We start from the raw sequence: 25,785 nt of genomic DNA on the forward strand, positions 1-25,785 counted from the left end.
GTGACCTTGGGTGATTTTCAACCTCACAGTACACATGACCCTCATCTGCTCCCTCACAGTACACATGACCCTTGCCCTGCCTCCCTCACAGCTGGCAACATCCCCTCCCTCATGGCTAGGTTCACCCCTCCCTCACAGCTGGTTTCATTTGTAGTGGGTAACCATTCCAGCTTTGATCTGGAAGTTCTAGCCCCCATTGAGGCTTCGGTAATGGTCACACCTACAAGGCGGGGCTGAGAGGGGGCCCTGAAGAAGATCCGATGCCCGGCTCTCTTGGTTCCTGGACCCTGGACGCTGAAGGTAGACCGAGCAGAGTTCTCCAGAGAACACCGCCGGACTGCGCCACACCTTTCCCAGACCCTGTAACCTATCCCTTCACTTGTGAGTTACCCCACAAAATAAACCTCCCTTTTAACTACGTGGAGTTGCCTTAATAATTTCACCAATATTCATCCTCTCCCCCACAGGCTGGTTCCACCTTGAGCTTCAATCATCAGTCATCATTCCCATGGGCTAGCTGCAAGTTCTTAGTGTAGACATCTGAGGAGATGCCTTGATGTTCTGATAGCCTAATTTTAACATCAGACACTAGCAACAAGTTTCTTTTATGTTAAAGTCTAATATTAAAAAACACTAACAAATGTTCTTTTGTCAGTTACCTCTTCTCATTAAAATATTTTGCTTAATGCAAAAGGTGATAAAATGTAAGCATTTATAAAGGAGTTGTTTTTTTTTTTTCCAAACAACCAAAACCTCTAATAGTCCATTTGAAAAAGAAACTCATTTTCTAGTCACCATATATTTTCTTGTAGAGGAAATTTTAAAAGTTTTTAAAGGTAAAAAGCATGAATTTTCTCCCATCCTCAAGAGCTTGTCTTGTGAAATACTTGCACATACATCTTCCTTTGGATACTAATGCCAATCACATCTGTGACCACACTGGACAACCACTATCTGTGGCTGGGCTGTCCCATGGTAAGCCACAGTCAAGAACACTCTCCTCCCCTCTGCAACAACACTCAGGAGAATATGCCTGGGTCTGGAACATCTGAGATCAAGGCTGCAGGAGAACAGCTAGACTTACGTCTCTGCAGGGCCTCCTCCAGGCCACCCTGCATCGTCTCTCTGCACTTGGGAAGCATGCGTTCATTTGTTTCCTGGATCATATTCTTCAAGTTCTCCAGAACTCGCAATTCTCGAAGACCACGTTTTTCCTATTAAGAAAAAGAAAATGACTAGTACTGTAAGTCTTAGCAGTTACTGCTGGTAGTTCCCCCTAGGAAAAGCTTGTGATACTAGTACATTATTCCTATGGAGCGCACACACCTTCTTTTAATTCTCTGGCAGAATAGGTTAAGACCTGGAGGCATTTTTATTATGAAATGCTCCAAAAGTTGCACTAGGAGTAATATATTTATAGTAGTGTTCAGAAATGGAGGGAAGAAATGTTAAAAAAGCAACCAAAGAGCTTACATGGCCACCTATTTTATTAGAAAGAGCCCTGCTCTGACTTTAATATTCATTTCATCATTCTTACTATCATATCGCTTCTGTTATTATGTGCTATAGATTTTATGATTGCCTTTATCCTCTTCAAAATAACAAGGGTTATGACATACAGACACTTCACCATGCAAAAAAAATGAGCAGTGAAGGCCTGCTACTCTTAGAAAGACCTGTGTTGGCCTTCAAGGCTGGACACCTGCCCAGGAAGCAAGTCTCTTCTAAGTTGAAAGTGTAGTCCAGTGAGCCTAAGGCGCTTGCACTAAGAATGTGGTTAATGCCGGCATCTGGTTCCTTAGTACACGCAATCTTGGCCCATGCTGGGCAGGTGTCTGTCCCAGCTAGGACAACACTGGGCTCCTCCACTCAAGCGGCTTCGGGTCATTTAAGGTTTACAAGCTTTGTCATAGTTGTTGCTGAGGAGCTGTACTCTCCAGGGCACTTCTGGGTGAGGACTTTTGGAAGCTTCTGTCTGGTTTTTCTCATACCATTCCTACACATCTCCTTTGCTTACTGTGCTTGGGACCCTACAGCCAGAAGTTTCTCTGGACCAATTTCTCCCACCTGAGGTCCTACAGTTCCTTATAAAATAATCATGCAGAGACTTAATATTAATTACAAACTGCATAGCTCAGGCTTCTTGCTAGCTAGCTCTTACAACTTAACTCAGCCCATTTCTATTGATCTATGCATTGCCACATGGCTTCATGGGGATACCTGTTCTCTCACATCTTGCTTCTCCTGGCAGTGGCTTGCAACATCTGCTCTGACTCCACCCTTCTGTCTTCAGTTTGAATGTCCTGCCTAACCTTATTCTGCCTTGCCATTGGCCAAACAGCTTTATTTATCAACCAATGAGAGCAGCACATATTCACAGCATACAGAAAGACATCCTACAGCAGAACCTTTCTGATGTGAAGCACAGCCTCACACACAGCCCCACGCCAAGTCCTGGGAGTTTCAATCAATCACTGAACCTGGGTGTTCTCAGCATCCCACTGAAAGCAAAGTCTAACCACCTTCCCCATCCAACTTGAGCGTGGGCTAGACTGAGTGAGTTGCTTCCAAAGAACAGTACAGGGAAGCGAAGCACTTCCTTCCACAGTGGAAAAAGCTGCAAATGCTCCCTCAGTCAAGCAACGCAGGGCTCACGACACCCCTCTGACGGCAGGAGCAGGATGTAATGTTATGTGAGGCTACTTGTCTTTGCTGAGGTCCAGAAGCCCAGTCTAATCATGGAGAAAACATCAGACAAACGAGGTGGGGAGGCATGCTACAGAATCCTGGCCAGGACTTTAGAGCCATTCTGCTCAAGGAAGACAATGGACGACTGAGAAACTGTCTGACTACAGAAGCAGCAGGGACAGTAACTCTGGTATTGTATTAATAGCAATTTGTCAATATTGTTTCCCAGTTTTTACAAATGTGGTAAAATAAGACATTAGAAATGAGAAAATGGGCTAGGGATACAAGAGAACACTGTAGTATCGCGGAAAATTTTCTGTAAATCTGAAATTAATATAAAAGTTAACTAAAAAGAAAGGTTGCTAAGCTTGTAAGAAAATAACAAATTAGTTACATTGCTGAGACTTTTGTTGGGTTCTGAGCAAGCTTATGAAGCAGCTGTGGCTAGTTTCTTATATTTTACACATTTTTCTATAATGAAAAACTTAAAACTCATACAGAAGTTGAGAGAGGACAAAATGCCTCTCCTCATCACCAAGCCCCAGCCAGCAATGCTCAGCTCATACTGACTCATTTCCTCTATAAAACTCCATGCACCACACCTCCCCCAGAGTACTGTGAGGCATACTCTAGATAGTATACCATTTTATTGTAAACCTGTCAACAGATGCCCTCCTTAGAATAAAAGATAGAGAGCTGGAGAGATGCCTCAGTGGCCAAGAGCATCGACTGCTCTTCTAGAGGACCGAGGTCCAGTTTCTAGCAATCACAAGGTGGTTCACAACCATCTGTAATTCCAGTTCCAGGGGAGGTAACATCCTCTTCTGATCTTTGTGGGCATCTACCATGCATGTGGTGCACATGCAGAAATGTGGGTGCACACACATAAAAATAAAATAATCTTAAAAGTTAAAAATAAAAGATACAATAAAAGTCTCGCACACACAAAGGCAACAACTCTTTAATATCACTAAATAACGGTGTATTCACAGTCCCTCAAATGTCCTATAAATGTTCACTTTACCCATGCTTATTTGAATCAAAATATAAATAAGAGTCATACACTGCAGCTGGTTAATATGTTTTCAATCTACAGATTTCTCCTCTATCAAATTTTTTCCTTGGCAATTCACTAGACACAGCAGTCATCTGTTCTGCAGTTTCCCACAGTCTGTTTTAATGAATGACTCTCCATGGTGTAATTTAGCATCCTCTGCTGTCTGTCCCCTTTCCTGTAAGTCAGCAGTTAGAACTAACTGTGCAATCAGATTCAGGGTTTGTCTGATGTTTGCATAAAGTTTTCAAAGGCAGATGAATGTCCACTCTCGTGACAAAACAGAGTTGGCATGTCATCTTCATTTATTAACAAGGATACTGAAAGTAAAGACTGCCTTTTGTCAGCAATGTGATTTCTCTGGGCAACAGTCATCTAAAAAAAGCAAAAGAAAACATAACTTCCTTCCCTTATTTGCCAATTTAAAAAATAACAAGTTGGACCAGGCACAGTAGCACATGCCTGTGATCACAGCCCTTGGGAGGTGGAGGTAGGAGGATTCTGTTCAAAGGCATTCCCAGCTGCAGTTCTGGGCCAGCCTGGGCTAAGTGAGATACTCTCTCAGTGGTACTGGGAACAGCAACAGTGACAAGTCATTTCCCTGGCATCTAAGGGCCATAGAAGGAGACTTTGTTTACACACATCCCAAAGGTTTAAACATACCGAAGTTTCTCAGTCATTACACTCTGTTGGTAGTCCAACTTGGGCTTCTCCAGGGGCCTCACTTTGTTCCAACCAGCTGTAGTGGCTTCTGTGAACTTCAGCTTTCTTTCTTTCTTTCTTTTTTATTTTTTTAGCTTTTGAGACAGGGTTTCTCTGTGTAGCTTTGCACCTTTCCTGGGACTCACTTGGTAGCCCAGGCTGGCCTCGAACTCACGGAGATCTGCCTGGCTCTGCCTCCTGAGTGCTGGGATTAAAGGCGTGCGCCACCACCGCCCGGCGAATTTCAGCTTTCTTGTTCACTTTGGTATGACCTTATGCTCTCATTCAGCTGTTACTTCCCTCTTGGCTTGGAACTGGCTAAGACCACTGGCATTAAGAGACGAAATTTAGAGTGGGGAGGCTGCTCACAGCTACAGGGTGGGCCACCACATCTAACCCACAGGGGACAAGGCAGGAAATAGTCTTGTTTGTTTTTTGAGACAGGGTTTACCTCTGTAGCCCAAGCTACCCTGGAACTCACTATGTATTACAGGATGGACCTGAACTCTGGATTCTCTTGTTCCTGCCTCCCAAGTGCTGGGTTTACAGATATGAACTACCATCACTGACTGGCTTAGGAAATTACTCAGTTTTTATATGAAGAAAAGTTACATTTTGAGGTCATACTGACCAAATTCAAATTACCTTCATATATTCTGTTTCTTTCCAGTTTCTAAAATACCAACACAATTACTTAGTTCCCTTTTCTGACTTTATCAAATAAAAACACCAATATGATTACTAAAAACTAAAATGTTTATATATATATATTTTATTTTACAATACCATTCAGTTCTACATATTAGCCATGGGTTCCCTTATTCTTCCCCCTCCCACCCTCCTAAAATGTTTTTAAAAGGGCTTTTTTGGCCGGGCGTTGGTGGCGCACGCCTTTAATCCCAGCACTCGGGAGGCGGAGGCAGGCGGATCTCTGTGAGTTCGAGGCCAGCCTGGGCTACCAAGTGAGCTCCAGGAAAGGCGCAAAGCTACACAGAGAAACCCTGTCTTGAAAAACCAAAAAAAAAAAAAAAAAGGGCTTTTTTGTTCTGAAGGTGTATCACACTATAAATGTACAGTCAAATCAGTGTTTCTCTAAGACAAGGTCTTACTATGTAGCCCAGGTTGGCCTGGACCTCACAATCTTCCTGTCTGTGCTGCCTGAGCTTGAGGACTACACACAGGCATCTCTACACCAGACAATCCCTCTGCTCAGTGCTCCCTATAAGAATGTCTGAGTAACACTGTCACCACTCAGAACTACACACGAGCTTCTTTATACAGAATTTGGCTTTGGGGACTGCTCTTTGATATTCAGTATTGTTTTAAATTATATAAAATATTTACATGGCTTCAAAATTATATCTGTAAAACAACATGCATCCAGGGAAGTCTAGCTTCCCTCTCCAACCTCGTTTATACCTATATGTTAGGTATTTTTTTAATGTATCTAAACCTTGGTTTAAATATAAGGATACATATACCTGGATGCACAGGTGTGTCTAGACAGGTGTGTTTATGCCTCCCCCCCACCACATAGCTGAGTATATACACACACGTTTTAAATTCATTTTAAAACAGAATAGGATACAGAGATGTTTCTTTCATCATTCATGAGTAAGGTTCATCAGCACAGGGCTAGAGAAGTGGCTCAGTGGTTAAGAGTACTTGTTGTTCTTCCAAGAGGATCCAAGTTCAACTGTCAGCACCTACCCTGGCTAGCTCATAGCCCTGTAACTCCAGCTTCAGGGCATTGGGTGCCCTCTTCTGGCCTCTTCAGGAACTGTACTCATTAGTCCAGACACACATATACATGTAATTAAAAATCTATCAAGATTCAAAAGTACACCTGTAGTACATGTATCTTTCTCTATGTGGTCTACTTGTTCCCTTTTCCGGTACTTTCTAAATGACTCAGATACTTTCAAATTATGATGGGGTTAATTCCTAATAAACCCATAAAAGGGAGCTGGAGAGATGGCTCAGAGGTTAAGTGCACTGGCTGTTCTTCCAGAGGTCCGGAATTCAATTTCCAGCAATCACATGGTGGCTCACAACCATCTGTAATGAGATCTGGTGCCCTCTTCTGGCCTGCAGGCATACATGCAGACAGAGCACTGTATACATAATAAATAAATCTTAAAAAAACAAAACCAAACCCATAGAAGATTGAAAACCTAAATAAAAATGTATGTAATCCCCCTAACTCAGCAAACATCTTGTCAGTTTAGGTTGTTTCCTCAAACAATCTTGCAGCCAATCTTGAGCTATGGCTTCTTCTGCTGCCCACATGGCAAGAGAGAACTGGACCTCAGATCACTAGACAGAAAAGATTCAATTCAAAACATTCCTAAGATGATTAGTACTAAATGTGCACCACTTCCACACCTATTCAAAAGCAAACACCCCTGAGTTGGAAACTGTGTGTCTTTAGAATGACGTGTATTTGTAAGTGTACACACGTGTGTGGCTAGCTCTAGAGGTCGGAGGAGTGCATTGGCTCCCCTGGTGCTGGAGGTAAGGAAGAGCACCATGTGCTCTTCATCACTGAGTCATCTCTCCATCCCAGGACATACATCTTAAAGTTGGCAAGCTGGTTCTCATGACCGACACTGCCAGTGCTTTGTACAGCACCCCTGTGGAGAATATCTCCGCCTGGCTCTGCCTCCCGAGTGCTGGGATTAAAGGCGTGCGCCACCACCGCCCGGCTGAAATTGTGCCCTTTTATTTTCAGTTACTGCTGAAGGGGCAATCACTGAGGGACAACAGCATACTTTTCACAGGCCTTCCTGCCCTGCTCCTTTGAAATTCTCGTACTGTACATTCTCTGTCCCAACACAGGCGTTACACACTGTTCTCTCCACATCACTCCCCCTGCATCTGTTTTGTTTGTTTGAGACAGAGTCTTCTGTAGCCCAGGTTTCAAACTCCCTGTGTAGCTGAAGCTGGCCTTGACCCCTGACCCCTACTGCTTCCACCCCCCAGTGCTGAGATCACAGGCCTGCACTACCCTACCCAGCTATACTGCTTAGGATTAATTCTATGGCTAAACGTGTAAAAGGAAATTACGGACAGCCAGGGTTATACAGAAAAAGCATCTCAAAACAAACAAATAAAATAATAACAATAATTATAGCCAAGCGTGGTGGCACATGCCTTTAATCCCAGCAATTGGGAGGCAGAGGCAGGCAGATCTCTGAGTAGGAGGCCTGGTCTAGAAAGAGAGTTCCAGGACAGCTAGGGCTACACAAAGAAACGCTGTCTCAAAAAACCAAAACAAAGTAATTAAAAAAAAATTACATTTTCATTTGTTTATCGGTGGGGGTAACAAACACATGCCATGGTGTGTGGGGGGGAGATAACGAAGTTGCGTGTGTGTTGATGCATGTGCACGCGCATGCCAGAGGACAACTTGAGAGAGTTGGTTCTCTCCTTCCATCATGTGGATTCCAGGGATCAAACTTAGGTCATCAGACTTGGCAGGAATCACCTCTACTGACTAAGACATCTTCTGGCCCACTTAGCACACTTCAACGCTTACCAACTCCTGACAGGAAAGAGTCTCTCTAACTCTATGATGTGCATTCCGACGTGCGCATCTCAACGACATCCCTGGAGCCCTGCACAGCCCTAACAGTGCATCTGTCATCTCCTCAGCTAGGGTGCAGATGGGCTAGATACAAAGCCCACTGTCATTACGGCTTTGTTTTCTAGCATAACACAGGCAAACCTGCTAACAGTTGGATTTTCTTCCCTTTACAAAGGGCCTATTCATTTAGCCTGGATACCCAGAGGATTTTTTTTCCCTCTATAAAGTCCAAGTTTTTTTTTCTTCTTTCTGTTTAGAAATGGTCTCAAGCATCAGCTACTTTGGATTAATCTTTCCAGAAAGCAGTACATACTTCAAAATGAGTCCAATAGCAATTTGAGGCAAGTTTTCCTGAATTCTTTTTTGGTTTTTGGTGCTTTGATCTTTCCTGGGCTTGTTGTCACAGTCTTGGGTCACATGTACTCATCATCAACATGTGTTCTTCCCTTTCGAGTCCCTCTCTCATTAATGTTAAGTCTCTTCAATCTTACTTTAGGACTACATATTTTGTACACTCATTCTTGGGCTCTTTGTTTAATTCTCACTTCAAAAATAATTTTAAAATTTCATTTCCCTAGCCAGCACAGTGGTGCATGCCTTTAGTCCCAACACTCAGAAGGCAGAGGAAGGTGGATCTCTGAGTTCAAGGCCAGCCAGGTCTACAGGCCGAGATCCGGGACAGGTAGGGCTCAACAGAGAAACTCTGTCTTGAAAAACAAAACAACAACAAAAAAAAAAAAAAGAGAGAGAGAGAAAGACCAAACAAACAAAAAATAAAATTTCATTTTCCCCAATTCTTCCCCTTACTTCTTTATTGTTTTATTTTATCCAGTCATTTGCAGTTTTTCTGATTCTAACTCACTTTTTTCCTGTAACTTTCTCTGCCCCTTAAGCTCCTGTTAAAACAGCTATGATCTCCACTCATCCCGTGTCGTCTCTTACTTCTGTAAGGACGGTCACTGAGCTTTGCACCTTCCGAGGAATCCAGCTCTGTCCAGTTTTAGAGGAATCTGTTTTCCTCTATTGTAGTTAAGATGGACGGGAACAGCTTCTGGCTTCAGGACGAAGACCTCCCATTGTTCCTGTCTTCAGCTCCTATAGCTTCTCCACAGTGTGGTCTTGGCCTCCATGGTACTCACTCTGAGTCTTCCCTCCTCGCTCTGAGGTAGAGCCTAGGGTTCCATCTGCTAGACTCTGCTGTTCTTCTCTAAATGGCCCATCAAGATTCCCAAATAGGCATGATGGAAATTTTCAGGGGCTTGGAGGCTCTGTAGCATTCAGGGCCTCCCAAATCCCTCTGCCATCCCCTCTATTTCCTCTGGTATTTCTGGTGTCATGAAAGCTGTCTTAGGCTTTCTATTGCTGTGAAGAGATACCATTGACCACAGCAACTCTTATAAAGGAAAACATTTAATTGGTGTAGATTACATTTCCAGAGGTTTAGTCCATTTTCAGCATGGCAGGACATGACAGCATGCAAGCAGATGCTGGAGGAGCTGAGATTTTTACATCTTGACCCACAGGAAACAGGAAGTGAACTGTTTCTACACTGAGCATAACTTAAGCAAAGGAGACCTCAAAGCCCACCCACACAGTGACACACTTCCACCAACAAGGCTGCACCTCCTAATAGTGCCACTTCCTTTGGGGGCCATTTTCTTTCAAACCACCACAGAAGCCTTTAGGGTATGGATGACTTGGCCATTTGCTATTCTGGAGCCATTTCTCCTTGGCTTTATTATTGCTGTTGCTTGTATTTACTGAGTTTTGAGTTTTGGGGCATGTTCTCACAGATAAGATTTAAGGAAGAAAAAACTAAGCTGATAAAAACTATGCCATTAATGCTGCTGTTTCCAGATGGCATTGGAATTGGGAAAAATCAAGTTTAGGGGAACTATTTCAGTTCTTATATAAATTAACTTATTTATTATCAGGCAGATGAATAGTCTCTCAATGTAGAAACAAAGTTATATAAGGTAAAAGAGCAGAGCTCTGTGGCTCCAGACAGGACAGGCTATTCTCAGTTCAGGGGAGATTTGAGGGCTAAGAAGATCCCCCTTGAGATATAGTCAAACAACTAGTTGTCAATCACTCTCTGTAGCAAATGGATTATTGTTATTTACTTTTCTGTTTCTTTCTCAGTTGGCTTTCCCTTCCTTCGTTCCTTCCTTCTTCCCTTCCTCCCTCTCTTTCCTTTTTTTTTTGGTTTTTGAAACAGGGTCTCACAGAACTCAGGCTGGCCTCAAACTCACTAGGAAGCTGATGATGATTTTAAACTTCTGATCCTTCTGCCTCTATCTCTGAAGGGCTAAAATTATAAACATGCAACCACCACATCTGATATTATTATTGTTGTTGTTGTTGTTGTGAGAAATGGTCTTGTGTAGTCCAGGATAGCCTTGATCTTCTTTGTAGCTGAGAATGGCCTTGAACATCTGATCCTCTGGCCACCAGCTCCTGAGGGCTGAGACTATAGCAGTTTTATGCTGTCCTTGGGATTAGTACCAACTGAACTGTATCCCTAGCTCTACCAAGTGAATTAGTAGTCACATTTCTTAGCCCAATAACGATAAGAATTAGCTTAAATAACGAAGAGGCCTATGGAAGTGGCATGTTGTAAATAGTCTCTTCACTGAGGTTCACACCTGATAAGTGCTTGTTTTTAAACTGAAGTATCTGATTTCGGACTAGTATCAACATCAATCACAAAAGGAAAAAGCTATAGTAACACATGTACACTAAAAGTTGCATCTTATTCCCAGGTTAAAAATTCTTGGAATTTTTAGCACCTATAAAATGACATGCAACCTTCCATAAAACTACATACATTAACTCCTTAAGTTGAATTAATAAGTGCTTATGTAACATGCTTAAGACAATGCCTTGCAGTAAGCACTTACAGTGTTAGTAACTGTTAATAATATTATAGTTACTGTAATGTTTATACCAGAGATATAACTTGATGGCATTAGAGAAAAAGGCCAACAACTGTAATTTAAATCTCCACACCACTAGTGGGCCCCGCAGAGTTGAAGACTGGGCTGTTATGAGATTCTACTTGGTGCTGTCTTTAAGGGTTTTTTTTCTTGACCGATTCATCTCACAATGGAATTTATTTATTCATTTTGTCTTCCTCAGACAGGGGTTCACTATATATTTCATGATGGCCTTGAACTCACAGCAATCGCCCTGCCTTCCTTCCAAGTTCTGGGATTACCGAGTGCCACCACGTCCACTATCCCATATCAAAACCATCAACATGAGTGCTTTCAATTCCTGTATCACAGCATTTCTGTCACACCGTGAGGGCCTCTTCATTTTCCAACTCTCTGCCTCCCCTTAACATCTATTTTTCTTTCCTTGCTCAAGCGGCACTCTTCCGTGGCACTCTCTTGTTGAGCCCTGTGGGGAACTGTCCCTGGAGTACTGTCCTCTCTCAGGGACGCTGCTTACCTATAACTGCAGCAGGGCAGCTCTTGATCTACAGGAATTTCTTCTCGTAAACATTCTGAGTTTGCAACTGAAAGCTTCCTGGCTGTAAGGATTATTTCTCACTCACTTTCACACGCCTGCTAAGACACTTACGCATCACTCTCCCCTGCTGCCAACAATGAGCCGTATCTGAGGTAGCCTCTAAGAGAGGCTGACTGCTGCTTCCTGCCTGCTCTCTCTTTTACCACACAAAGTGCCGACACAATGACTGAGGCTCCAGGGCCACTTCTAAGTGTAAGGGCAATGTGCCAAGGAGACAGAGGCTGGAAGAAGCTGACATCACAGAGCCACCGTGCCAGCCCTGGACGTTCCAAATCTGTCTCAGGACTATGCAAGAAAAACAAGCCCTTGTGGAGGCCTGTTCTCCATGTATCTGTTCCTAGTAACTAAACCCATTCCTACCAATGTGCTGCCTGTGTGGTAGGTATTTAGCAAAGCACTGGAGAAAGGGGTGTGCCAAGCACTTTCTAATAAAACACACAGGATTACCCACCCTGCGGGCCCCTCGTAAAACTCTCTCTCTAACATCTCTCTCTCTCCTCTCTATGAGAAAGGCCATGATGTCTCATCTACAGCTAGCAACACTGACCTAGAGGGCAAGGCCTCTCCTTAGGAAACTGCCATACTGCCCTTCACTGAAGTGCTGGAGTGAGGGTGCCCTAACACGGGCTGCTCACTCTTCCCAAGCTCTGCCCATAATGTTCACTGGAATTCAGGGGAAAACTCTAAAGTTAGGAGGAAGGTTGTCAACTGTTTTCATACACGAAAGAAAACAGCTTGTCACAGTCGACCAGCACTTGAGGAATTTTGAGAAATGCTGCCACCATGTGGCACTTATTCCCACTTCTGCAGAGAAAAGTCTACAATCCAATGAACTAGAGCGTCTAGTCAGCTCTTCCTAAAGTGAACTCCACCTGAGTGGCAGAAAGAAGATGCCTAGTGGCTCTGCTGTGTCTCTCCCCTCCAGAGACGGCACCCTGGAGCAGAGCACTGCTTCGGAGCATGCTTCCTACCGTCTGTGTGTGAACGCTGGAAATGGCTGGACTCTTAAGTCTCTTGACTGCTTACAGCCTGTCTTCCTCTTTTTGTTTTTAGACTTATTTGTGGTGGTAATCTAATTGTACTGAAATATTATTTTGATTGTATGTTAATAAATAAAGTTGTCCGGGGGTCAGAGCTATTAGAGCCATAGCAAGAGTGTGGCGGTGGTGGCACACGCCTTTAATCCCATAGATATCTGTGTGTTCAGGGATATAGCCAGCATTGGAGACATATGCCTTTAAGACCTAGGGGGCTGTACATTCAGACAGTGACGAGGCAGTCATGTGTTTGGGTTTACAACCAATGAGAAGGCAGAACAACATACTATAAAAAAAACGAACAGACAGGAAGTAGCCCTCTTTTCGGGAAGCTGGGACAGCAGGAGGAAGGGTGAGATTTTAGCTCTGAGCTCTGACCTCTCGGCTTTCTCTTTTACATTGTTTCTGTGTTTCTTATTTAATAAGACGGTTGATTACATCAATACTTATTTTTATTTTGTATGTATAAGTGTTTTCCTGTATGTTGTTAGTATGTGCACCACACGTGTGCCTGGGACCCACAGAGACCAGGAAAGAGTACTGGGTCCCCTGGAAGTAGAGTTACAGACAGCTGTGAGTCACCATGTGAGTGCAGGAGCCTGAGCCTGGGTCCTCTGCAGGAGCAGTTAGAGCTTTTACCGCTAAGCCATCCCTCCAGCCCCAGCCAACAGCGGAGCGGATTCTGACGCTTGGCGAAGTTTCTGTGCTACTCTCAGCCCTCGGGAGGCACAGCATGGGAGGCCTCCGTGGGAAAGGAACGGAGTGCTTGTCAAAAAGAGCAAACCAAACAAGGCCAAGACTCCATTTCTGGGCCCTTTAAAGAACATTCTTAAGTGAGAAGTTCCTCAAGAGATGACTTATTTCCTGGAGGGTGGGTAGCCATGTATCTGTGTCTGTTTTATTTATACAATTCTATTTCCTGACATGTGACTTACACAAATGCTCAACATATTTTGTTCAACTCCCTCTATATATGGTTACATCTGTCATGGCCAATGTAGAAAACTCATTTTTTACTAGAATTTTCCTTTTTCAAAATATTTTACATTTATTTTTTTTCGCGAGTGTGTGTGTTCATGTGTGCACACACACGTAGAAATCAGAGGACAACTTACAGGAAGCAGTTCTCTCTTTTATCATGTAGGTTCTGGGGACTGAACTCAATTCTCAGGCTTGGCAGCAGGAGTCTACCTGCAGAGCCATCTCACCCGGCCCCGGGTAAACAGTTTCTTAAGAGAATGGGTATACAAACTGGTTGTAGAGCACACCTTTAATCTCAGATGCATGAGGCACAGGCAGGAGGATCTCTGTGAGTTCTAGGCCAGCCTGGTTGTACAGTGAGTCCTCAAAAACAAACAAAAGGGAGGGGAGGCGACAGGGAGAGTAGAGGAGGAGGCAGAGGGAGAGGGGGTGGACGAGAAGGCGGGAGAATACGCTTATACATTGGTCTAGGCAATCCCTATTTTACCCCGAGGTATCAAAAACTGAACCCAGGGGCTGGGTGATGGCTCAGCCGTTAAAAAGCCCTCATTGCTACTGCAAAGAACTTGGGTTCTATTCTCAGCATCCATATGGTTGTTCATGATCATCCCAAACTCCAGCTCCAGGGGACCTGACACCCTCTTCCGACCTCTGCAGCACCAGGCAGGCACATGGGGTGAATACATATAAACATACATCTATATCCATGAAGGTAAATGCTCATACACATGAAAATAGAATAAATCAATCTAAACTAAAGAAACTAAAACTGAAGCCAGTGCTCACTTTGGCAGCATTACACTGAAGTCAGAATGATCCAGAGAGGATTAGCAGGGCCCCTGTGCAGAGATAACTAATCTGTGAAGACTTCCAAGGTTCTCAGTCCAGGCTGAAGAAAAGAAAACACTGAACCCAAACTCATCTGAATTATTGTAAAAATTTAAAGTGTAAAAAAAAAAAACTGAATTATAAAATTAGTATATTTTTATTTGCTTTACTTGCTATCATCTTTCAACAACAGAAACATTTTTTATCAACACCCACAGTATAAAGATTTTAAAATGAAGTTTCATTTAACCTTCATAAAAAACTCACATTCTGAAGTATATTACTGTCGCCATTTTTAGTGATGAAGAAATTGAGCTTTGCAAAGCATGCAATCATAGCTACTCAGAGGGGGCCAGGACTGGAACCCAGGTACAAATGGCAGAGTGCCATGTTCTTCCTACCCATCTATACCGCCTTAAAAGGCTCAATAATGTCCTCTCAGGCATATGTCCATCATCCCTTGACAACTATCTTACATTCCAGCCAAAAAGATGTTGGCTTCAATAGGAAGCTATTTTGAATACAGAATAATCAAAAACATAGAAATAAAATGTCTTTTCAGGATTTAGTTTCATTTGTATAATTCTTTCATAGAAAACATCTACATCGAATCAATGGAAGTTAATAAAATAGTGGAAAAAAAGGAAAAAAAAAAAGGAAACATCTACATTACCTCAAGAACCCCAGCATAAGCATACCAGCAGGTGCTTAATTTTAGGGGTGACCCAGCCATTAGTTCACTAGTTCACTGATTTCCATCTCTGGGCTCAATCTTTATGAAGTAGGAAGTCAGGTTAAAGAAGCCACCTTAATTTCAAAATTCTACAATTATTTTAATAAATTATGTCCTTTGAAGCATATTTGTAAATATTGTCTTAATAATGAAACTAACAAAAGGGTGACTTATGAACAAGGTCAGTCACAGGATGTTTTAAGATTGTTACCTCTGCCAACACTACTGCAGATGTTTTGGATACAAAAGAGAATATGTAGGTCTGAAGTCAACTCTCTAGTGATGAAGGCCAGCAAGGTGAATGAAAAGAACACAACCAGGTTGGCCAGCAGAATTCTAAATGACCTCCAGGTCTGCAGCCCTGGTGCACACACATCTACCAGTTAATTCAACCTTAACTGTGCTACCATGAAGTGTTGCCGGGTATATGACCACACTGCGAACCCCGAGTTTGGGTTTGCATTAATTAAATCAAATCAACCTTGGGTCAGGAGGCAGAGCCAGCAACTAGTTGACAGAAAGTAATCATCGAGTGTCAGAGGGAGTCCAGAAAATGGATAGAGAGATGCACAGGACATAGGAGAGACTCTGGGTGTGGCAGCCCTTTTAGGTGGTCCTTTTTGGTTTGGAGCAACGGAAGAGACACTTTCTTTCTGAGATTCCAGCAAAGAGGGACGGTCCGCCTGTACGAGTTAGCAGGTGTTCACCCCAGTCTCTGACTCCTGAGTCTTTATTAGCAAACAGAACGACAGAGATTTAGTTTAAAAACGACATTTGGTGGCAGTGGCAGGAGGCAGATCCGGCAGGACGTAGAAGTCCTCCAGCCACTTCCTGAGAAGCAGGCTAGTAACCGCAGCAGTTACTGGCTGAAGCAGCCGCAGATTCAGGTGCAGCCACTGTGCCGGTGGAAGAACAACAGTGAAGGATTAAGGTTTTAGTCCCAAACACTATGGATACGTTAAGGTCTCCAAGCAGGAGACAGGCAGAGTGGTTATTTCTGGAGGTCCTGACTTGTAAAGTGAGTCCTGAGCAGAGAGGGGGCTCTTCTTGCCAGAGAGTGTTAGAGCATGAGAGGAATTCCAGGTGAGGGAGACTCAAGCTTTGAAGATAGAAGAAGCTATGTAACAAGGTCTACAGCTATCTTCTGGAAGCTGAAAGTGGCCGCCAGAGACGAGCTGAACAGTGCTACAACCGTGTGGGTTTAGAAGAGGGCCCTGAGCCACAGAGGAGAATGCAGCATGGCTAATGCCCTGAGTTTGGCTTCCTGAGAAGCTGAGCTTAGGTCGTGGCCACCCCACTGCAGACTTCTGACATACAGAACTCTAATAAATGGGCCTTGTTTGATGCTGCTGAATGTGTGGTAATTTACTACATGGTATTAGAAAGTGTGGTGCTGCACAGAGCACCACAGAGAGCAACATGATTCATGTTTCAGTGGCTGCTTTGCAGTAAAGGTCTGTGGTGATAATTCAACCTGTAATCTAAACAGAAGAGTGAGGCAGTCACAAAACAGAGGGAAGGGACATTTTGGAAAGATGGAATTACAGATAGGCAGATAACTGAGATGTGTTAAAGAAAAAGGAGGAAGGTGTGGCTGTGGTACCGTGGGTACAGGGGTGTACAATAGTTTGTGGCCATCCAGGATTCTCAAGTATGGCCAAGGAGATGGACTTAGGCAAGTGGGCAGAGAAGCTGTGTGGCAGGGATCCAGTGAGGGTGGCAAGGGTGGTGTGAGCCAGCAAGTTCGTGACAAATGGTCTGCAGAAATAAGGTTGGGCACGGGAGATCAGGTAGAGTCTACTGACCACAGGGAGGGCAGATGGAGGGCTGCAAAGGGGCGGTACGTGGGAGGGCTTAATAAGTGGTTTGGAGGTGAACTTGATGACAAGGTAGTTGCTGGAGTGAAGGAAAAAGCAGAACCCATTCTAACTCCACATTTCAGAACAACTAAATCAGAGAAAACCCTAGTCAGGATGGCTGAAGATGAGCCCAAGAAACCAAAGTGCAAAATGTCCACTGCTCAAGTTTTACTGTTTCCATGAGAGAGCTCACCCTCAAAGACAACTTAGGAGAGGAAAGGCTTTATTTGGCTTACATTAAAGGGTCACAGCATTAGGAAGATTGAGAACCACTGCCACAGAAGAATGCTGCTTGCTGGCTTGTTCACCTGCTAGTTTTCTGTACAGCCCAGAACCATCCAGTTAACAATCAAGACAATTAATAAATAATCAAGACAATACCCCATAAACATGCCACAGGCCAATTTGATCTGGGCAATCCTCCAATTGAGACTCCCTTCTCAGGTGACTAGGCTGTATCAAGCTGACAGTTAAAGCTAATGAGAATATTGGCTTATACCTTTCTTTGTGCAGACATGAAGAGAAAAATACAAGAAGAAAAACCTAGAGGTCCTGTCAATTTTGCAGAATTTTCCAAACAGTGCTGTAAGAGGTGGATGACAGTGTCCAACAAAGAGGACATACAGTTATGAAATGGCAAAGGTAGATAAATTCACCAGGACTGGGAATGAAGGACTGCAGGTCAGCTGAAGGAGGAAGGAAGAAAGGGGACCCATGCCACACAACAAGCATGGGCTGCATTTTCCTTAGTCTGCGCCGAATTCCTTCCCAAGGTCAAACCCACAAGCACTGGCATCTCCAGTGAACATGTGGCAGAAAATCTGAGTGAGATGTGGAATAACATAAGGGACAGTGAAGAGTAGTCGCACATCACCAAGGCCACAAAGCGAAGACAGATGAGAAGGATGACGCTGACTATGATGAGCCTAAAGGGAAATGTGATGGTGCTAGAGTCCTGCTAAAGTTGCCCAGAAAAAGGTAGAAGAGGAAGATCAAGAGGAGAAGAAAGGTGCATTTTCAAACACACAGTAACCATTTCTCTGTCGCCAGAGGGTAGAGAAGCACCTCCTATTTGAAGTGTGTCTAATACCCTTGTTAGGTTTTATTACAAAATTGATCATGATCATATAGTCTCTCAGTGTCAGTGGATTCTATGAGTGTCCAGAGCACCCTAAAACTATCCAAGTTATACATAGCTCCAAGCTCCAAACATTTTGTTTTCCTTTTATATTTCGTTTTAAATTATGTGTTTGTGTCTGTGCATATAAATACAGTACCTGAGGCCAGAAGAGGGTGTTGGAGCCTCAGGAGCTGGAATTACAGGTGGCTGTGAGCTGCCTGACATGGGTGCTAGGAACTGGAACTAAGTCCTCTCCAAGAACAGGAAGTGCTCTTAGCGGCTGAGCCATCTCCCCGGCCCCTCCAAATGTTCTTAAAATGAAAAGGCACTCACTCTGCACTTCGCTGCTGGTGTGACAAGGCATTTGAACATGTTCCTGGTATTTGTGTAAGGTAGTTTTCAGTACGTGGTGATAGGATAGACATCCCAAGCTGTACACATCTTAGTTTGTAAAGAGAACAAAACACTAGGCAAACTCTTGACGCTCCTTGCTTGGCATGGAGGTTGCGGTGCAGATGCCCTCTGGAGGGGCCATAGCCCATTGTCAGGGACAAGGACAGAATCTCTAGTTAGTGGAAAAATACAGACCCCCATAAGACAGGGAACTAGATCAGCTTACAGTCAGGTTGCCTAGCAACAGGACATTGAGTCAGAGCCCTTGACCCTCTCACCCTGTAAACATCCTATACAAACATCCTGTTAGCTTGCCCCACCTTATGCAGATGACAGCTTCTTGCTCCCCCCACCCTGTGGAACTATATAAACCTTTCTGGAAGAGAAAGTGGCACCTTGATCAGAATCTAGACTTGGTGTGTTTTCCTTTGTATCTCCTGTCCCTACATTCCCTCCTTAGGGTGGTCAAGAACCCGTTGAAGCCCTGCAGGCAGGGCAGCCCATGGGATGTCCTGGGGCTGGGTGTGCTGCTGCTGCAGGGGGCATCCCTTTAGCTTCAGGATGTCCTGTTGAACACAGTGACCAAGCGTTCTGCTGACATTAGTTATGGAACAGGGGAGAAGGGGACGGTGAACTGGCATAAGAAGTGTCTGGATCTTTCTTTTAGTGAAGTGCAGCGGATTTGAAACTTTTTAAACAAACTGTAGAACTTGCCATTGTCAGCAAAGTGAAGAACTGCTGTATCAATGAATGTTTGAGCACTTGTTCTCCAAGATGACTTGCAACACTTATTTTTTTGTATGCTTAGAATTCAGAAAAGTATCTGAAATTAAACAAACAGTATCACAAACTAAGGCCAGGCACGGTGGTGTATGCCTTTAATTCTAGCACTCAGGAGGCAGAGGCAGGCAGATTCTTGGGAGTTCAAGGTCAGCCTGGTCTACATAGTGTGTTCAGCCAGGGCTTAAGGATAACTATATCCTCATTTCATATGGAATATTTGATATTTTTAAACATATTCATGCAACATCAAGGAATCACAGCACGTTTGTAGGGATTGGTACTGATTTTTACATCACATGTAGAGAACGCCCTCTGGGTGGTTTTCTGCGTCCTACATTGTTCTCATCCCGTATAGACAGGGATGCTGAAAGCTGCTGACTCTTCCTAGGGTTGTTGCTCGACTATGAAATGTCTCCTTTGGGCTCATGTGTGTGAACTCTTAGTCCTGGCCTGGTGGACTGTTTTCGGTTTTGAATCTACAGAAGGTAGACTGTCACTGGAGGAAGTTCTTCACGGAGGCTAACCCTGGAGGTTTACAGCCGGGCCCTGCTTCCCGTCCTGTCTGCGCTTGCTCCTCCCAGATGTGACGAGTCCCACCTGTTCCGCCTGCTCTCCTGCCTTCCTCTCCAGTTGAGAAGCATCTCCTCAAACTGTGAGCCAAGCAAGCATCTCCTCTCTCTGCTGCTTCTGTTAGGTATTTGGGCAAAGTGATGAGAAAAGTAACTTACACACTAGGCAACAAACAGACGCGCCTAAGGTGCACACCTCTACACACGTCTTCAAACTTCAAAACCTTGGGGAGTATTAGGCAGTTTTGAGTTGGAGTCTACCGAACTGGAAATTGTCTGTCTGGTTCTACAGCTCTATCTGGAGGGCTGAGCACCACAGACGTGCTGCACTTTGAAGGGTTTATTAGGAGATTCTGTGTTTTTTGACACTCTTCTTGGTCAAAGCCCCATCTGAAGATAGAAACTCATCTTACACAGGATCACAATCTAACAGTAGCTTGAGAAATGACTACTCGATGCTTGTGCAGAACTAGAACTAGAAACAGGACTGCACGCTCTCCCATGCAAAGTGAAGAATGGCCGGTGGGAGGCTGGAGTAGGGGCAGGTCACAGAAGAATGCTGAACTCCATCCTGCAGTTGGCAACGGATTTCAAAAGTGAAGTATTATTGGCTCACTCGGGCAGGCAGAGTGAAACTGAATCTGACTGGATGACTAAGCAGGCAGAGCAATCAGAAGCAGTGGGAATCCCTAGGTGAAGTCAGATTTGGAAGGCTTGGTCACTGATGTGGGCATGAACAGTGTGGAAGAGGCAAGCGGAGTTCCCATGTTCCACCCTGACTGTTTATGCTCCAACCAAGGGAAAAACACAACAAATGCATCTGGGAATTCAGACCCATCAACCCCTAAGAGCTCTTTTTTTCACTCTATCTGGTTTCATGAAAAAAGTCTGCAATTGGCAAACATTAAAGAGTTGATACCAGAGCATGGCCCCCTAGCTCCTGGTGTCTGGTCTTGCATTTAACAAGTACTTTTTTTATCTTTTCATTTTTACTACATACATGTTAAGTAGACTTAAAATAAAAATATATAAAATAAAGTCAGGTTTTAAACCTCAGAAATTACCTTTCCGTGTAGCAGGTCATTAACAATTAGTGCAATGCTTTTCACCAAAATAAGTTTTAGATACTTACTTCAAATTCTTTTACAAAATAACGAATTTCCCCTTGGGTAACTGGTCTGTGATCCAGAAGCCTTGAATGAATTTCTCCAAGATCTAGAAAGATAAAATAGAATGGAGAATTAATTCACGCTGATTGGTGTAATCTCTGGCCTATTTTACTCTTCCCCCTCTCTAGAACAGGTGAAGATTGGTTAAAATCCAGTTCAGACCATGGGTCAGGAGGGAATCTCATCCACTTCCAGTGTGTGTTAATCGGTAGAACCACTTTTGAGAGCCATCTAACAATATCTAATAGAGCTGAAGACATATATCCTTAGCAGTTCCATGCTGTGATATATAACCTAAGAAAAAAAAACTTATACAAATGAACATGACATCTATAAATGTTTACTGAGGCATGTGTACTACCAAAAGAATAATTAAAAGGAAAACACTCTAAACAGTCACACATTGTGAACAGGGAGTAAAAATGTGTATACCAGATCAACACCTATTAACATGGATAAATCTCACAAATACAATGTTTAATAAAAGCAAGCTTCAGAAGGACTAAATCCATTTACATAAACTTTAAAGATATGCAAAATGATACTTCCTCTGGGACACACAAATTAAAGATGGAGGCTGACATCAGAGTGAAGAGGGTGAGGAAAGTTAAGTAGAGCAAGGTGCATGGTGGGCTTTGTAAGTCCTGGGGACTGAACTTGACGCCTTGCACATTTTTGGCAAATGCTCTAGCACTGAGCCATATCCTCAGTTTTTCCAGCAGGCCTGTTAGTGATTTATCTGTGAAAGATGGTGGTGAGTGTTGGTTTTAAGTATTTTATACTTAAAACTTATACTAGATCTGAAAACGCCATAGCTATGAAAGGAAAATTCTGAATTTTAACTATTTGGGTAAGTCAATCTAGTCATCCTTCTAACAACAACTCAAAATAGCTAGAGAAATTAAATGCCCAAATAAAAATACGTATGTTCTATATTCATGTGCTGATAATAGTTTCCCTATATTTATTTTTTAAGTGGATCAGATTCCAATTCTGTGTTTTACAAGTTTTACTAGGATATCTTTTTAATATGCTAAGTAGAAAAAAATATAAACAGAATCACAATTTTTGTTTAAATCTCTCAGTAGGTTATTACCTGCATCATTTCTGTAAGAAGATATTTGGAGTTTAATTTAATGAAGAAAGTTCTATGGTTAGTAAGTTTGAGAAACACAATATGCAACAGAGCATGTAGAGTTCTTTATTGGGATCTTGGAGCCTCTTGTATACTAAGAGTTATGACTGCCTGAGTGAGATCAAGAGAATGTAGGAGCTGATAGACCTTGTGCAGAGAATATACTCTCAAGAGAGTATCTATTTGCAGCTCAAGAATACAAACAAGCCTTCGAGGCACGGCTGGCCAACAGGATACATAGTTTGGCTCCAAAAAGCCCATCTAAGGTTCTCCATTCCAAACCACTTGCCGCTTTCTAAACACACCACGCTGCTTCAGGCATCCTGATGCAGCTCCTACAATTGCCACGGTCTGGAGTCCTATACCCCAGACACTCACTTCACCTACTGCCAATTTTCCTAGCAACTGCTGAGCCCTCCTTCTTCCCAGACACTGTTGTTCATGCTGACCAGCTTCCTCCCAGGCTTCAGAGACAGCCTGCGTGCTGTGTTCCTGAAGCACCAGAGCCATATCATATACCACAGAGTCCCCAAATCATCTCTTCCCCAGTGAGCATCTCACAGAGCAAGCTGTTCATGCTATTTACACAGCACACATGAGTTACTGTCTCTTTCCACATAACTGAGAAGCAGTTAAGGTTTGCTGGTTTGGAGACATCTGCTTCTGCAGCCTGATGATATAACAGGGACTCACTTGGACTCTGCAGAGATAATTCGGTTCTACACAGAAGTAAATTAACGGTCACGTCTAATGTATGTGGAAAACCATGGGGGGGGGGGACATATCACGAAATACACATTATCAGTTACTAGGTAATTACAATGCTACCTAGCGCCATTATAACAAGACAAATCCAATATAATTCAGTCTGTAAGAGTTCCAAATATTAAATATAAATTCTTCTAGTTTAATCATGTATGTATAAAATACATATTTCTGTAGAAATCCAACTCTAGCCAGGCTGTATGTATTCTTTTACTGTTGGGTATACAAAAATGTTAGAGATATATAATCTTTTGATCTCTACATGTTCATAACCTAATGTGAAAGTTAGATAAACATCTCTTCCCAAAGACACAGAGAAGTGTTTTGATGGACGATCCGTGAGGCTACAGGATGAGAAGAAACAGACAGGAGTACAGCTCTCTCAGTGCCTAATAAAGGGAAGGCTGTGTGTTTGGGTCCTGAATGTGGAAGTGAGAATCAGTCTCAAAATAAGAATACAGGAAAAGAGGTTGGTGATGTAGCCTCTAGTGGTATGGTTCTTGTCTAGCATGTGGGAGGACTTGGGTCGATCTCCAATACAGTACTACTTCAAAATTTAAAACTTCTGCCTCAAAGGCACAATCAACAGAATGAAAGACAACCAGACAAACGGGAGAAAATATCTATAAACTCCTGCTCAAGGGCACTAAGGATATATACAGAACAGCATTGATGGTACAGGGGTCAGAACAGCTGCCTTCCAAGAATATATCAAGAACTATAACTCAGTAAAGGACTTAGACATTTTTCTGAAGACAGGTAGTAAGTACACTTATCACCAAACATTACAGGAAATGCAAATCACAACCACAAGGGGCATCTTCTCTCACCCATCAGAATGACTGCTACCAAAGTCAGAAAATAACAAGTGCACTGGTAAGGACTGGAGAATAGAAAATGATGTAACAAATATAGAAACGTCATTTCCTCAAAAAGTTTAAAGAATCACCATATGACCCAGAAATCCTTTTGGAGATATATCACCAAGTACTGAACAAGAGATCTTAAAAAGATGTTTGTGCATTCGTGATCACAGCAGCATTGTTCCCAATAGTGAAAGAGCGGAACTGCCCAGTCCAGAGGCACGGGAGCAAATTCACAGACAGACTGTATTTGGTCAGAGATGTGGTATGAGCAGTTACAGTTTAATGCGTACAAAGTTTTGCAAGATGAAAAACATTTGTGGATGGAGTGACGGTAGGTAGGTCAACAACAGTCATAAAACGAATCAATTCTTCACTAGGACTGCACACAGAAATAATTCTTAAGTCTTAATACACACGCAATACTACTTGACCCCAAATTAAGAGACAGCATGAGAAACAGTCACAGCCAGCTCTGCTGGGGCTGCATACAGATCCAGTAAGATTAAAATGGAAACCCACACCAATGATAAGGCAATCATTCCCCGGGCAGCGCAGGGGTGTAGCTGAAGTTGGTGAGAAGGACCGGGTTAACAGAGTTAAGAGAAGCAGTGGAGAATGCAATTAGAGGTCTTTCCGCGGTTAACAGGGACTTCCAGCTTTAGGAATTAAACCTAGCTGAGTTACTGTAATAACTTAGATTGAAGCCTTCTAAGGCTCAAAGGTCAGATCGATGCACTGGATGGTGCTGTGCGCGGTGTTTCAGGACGTTTTCCCAAGTGCTGTCCTCTCTCCCTGGCAAGAGCCAGGCGCAGAGGATAGAGAGAGGGTGAAGGTCCGAAGTCACCCTACCACCTGACTGTGTGGGGCCCAAACTAGTTCCGATCCCCAACTTGGGCGCCCTTCGCCGGTCGCATTAAAGTGGGCTTGGGGCGGAGACAGTCAGGCCAGGCGGCTGAGGGCGGCGCGGGAGCCGGGGAGCACCGGGAGGAGCGGGCCCCTGCACGCTCCCCTACCCAGCTCGGAAGACCACGCCCTCCTCTCCGTACCCTTGATAATGAGGTGCGCCGCACCCGGAGTCCCCAGCGAGTCCCGCTTCTTGCCGCCGCCGCCGCCCTGGGCGGCCTCGCACGCTACAGGGGTCTCTGTCCCTCCGCCACTCATCCCGGCCAGCTCCGCCCACCCCCGCGGACTCCGCTGCGCAGGCGCAAACCTGGAGGCTTGTTTGGGAGACAGAAGGCGTAGCCCGCCGGAGGGGGCGGGGGGAGTTACGTCATCACAGGGCGTCGGAGTCCTTGGGTTCCAGAAAGGCGCTCGGAGTGTAGCTGATGCTGCCATACTGGATTAGGGCAGGTGATCTGAATACAGAAAATTAATCTGAATACAGAATACTTCAGAATACCAAAAATTAATCTGAAAAATATGAAAATTACAGCTATCTTTGTTATTTCTTCCTACGCCTGCAGATGGGGCAGGGGTGGAGTGCAGAAGAATAACAGTAGTAGTAGTACCTCTCCCTCTGTTCCTCTCTACTGATGCTCATCCTAAAGGATCTAAATTAGTGCGGAAGGAGGAATGTGAAGCAACGTAAACAACAGGATGGGGGAATGCATTCCCAGAAGAGGCAAGTGTTTGTCGTCATAGGAACGTGGGGAGAATGACTAGGTGAAGGAGGGATTACTAGCAGAAGAAATGATAAACCCCAAAGCAAGGGTGAATACAAAAGTTCATCTCCTAGCTTTTTAATAATATGTAGACGGCATAGCTCTCAAAGGCACTGATTATTCTCCCCACCTTCAAGAAATTTATTCAATCGTATTTTTCTGCACTGTAAATAAAATTTTCCTTTAAGACTGTGGATTGCTGAAAACCTGTGAAGACTCATCGTAGGCTTTTTGTGTAAGAAAAGTTGAATGCTTTTCTTACATTAATGTGGCTGTTTTAAAAAAATATTGATTCTGGATTTCACCTCTGAAATATGCAAAC

The 25,785-nt window shown here is 43.6% G+C and overlaps 1 protein-coding gene and 1 pseudogene across 1 annotated transcript in view; one reads left to right on the forward strand and one right to left on the reverse strand.

Annotated features, from left to right (window-relative positions):
- Bloc1s5 (biogenesis of lysosomal organelles complex 1 subunit 5) overlaps window positions 1-25,039 on the reverse strand; it is a 49,353-nt gene extending 24,314 nt beyond the window's left edge. The window contains exons 1-3 of the mRNA XM_006972783.4: window positions 24,849-25,039; window positions 21,000-21,082; window positions 1,085-1,214 (exon numbers count right to left, since the gene is read on the reverse strand). Of these exons, the coding sequence (XP_006972845.1) occupies window positions 1,085-1,214; window positions 21,000-21,082; window positions 24,849-24,963 (328 nt within the window). The 5' untranslated portion in view covers window positions 24,964-25,039. The remainder of the gene's footprint in view (window positions 1-1,084; window positions 1,215-20,999; window positions 21,083-24,848) is intronic.
- On the forward strand, window positions 14,362-14,462 carry LOC121829890 (U6 spliceosomal RNA; annotated as a pseudogene).
- Window positions 25,040-25,785: the final 746 nt, after the last annotated feature.

The sequence above is a fragment of the Peromyscus maniculatus genome, chromosome 5, assembly GCF_049852395.1.
Source record: "Peromyscus maniculatus bairdii isolate BWxNUB_F1_BW_parent chromosome 5, HU_Pman_BW_mat_3.1, whole genome shotgun sequence".
NCBI classification, from domain to species: Eukaryota; Metazoa; Chordata; class Mammalia; order Rodentia; family Cricetidae; genus Peromyscus; species Peromyscus maniculatus.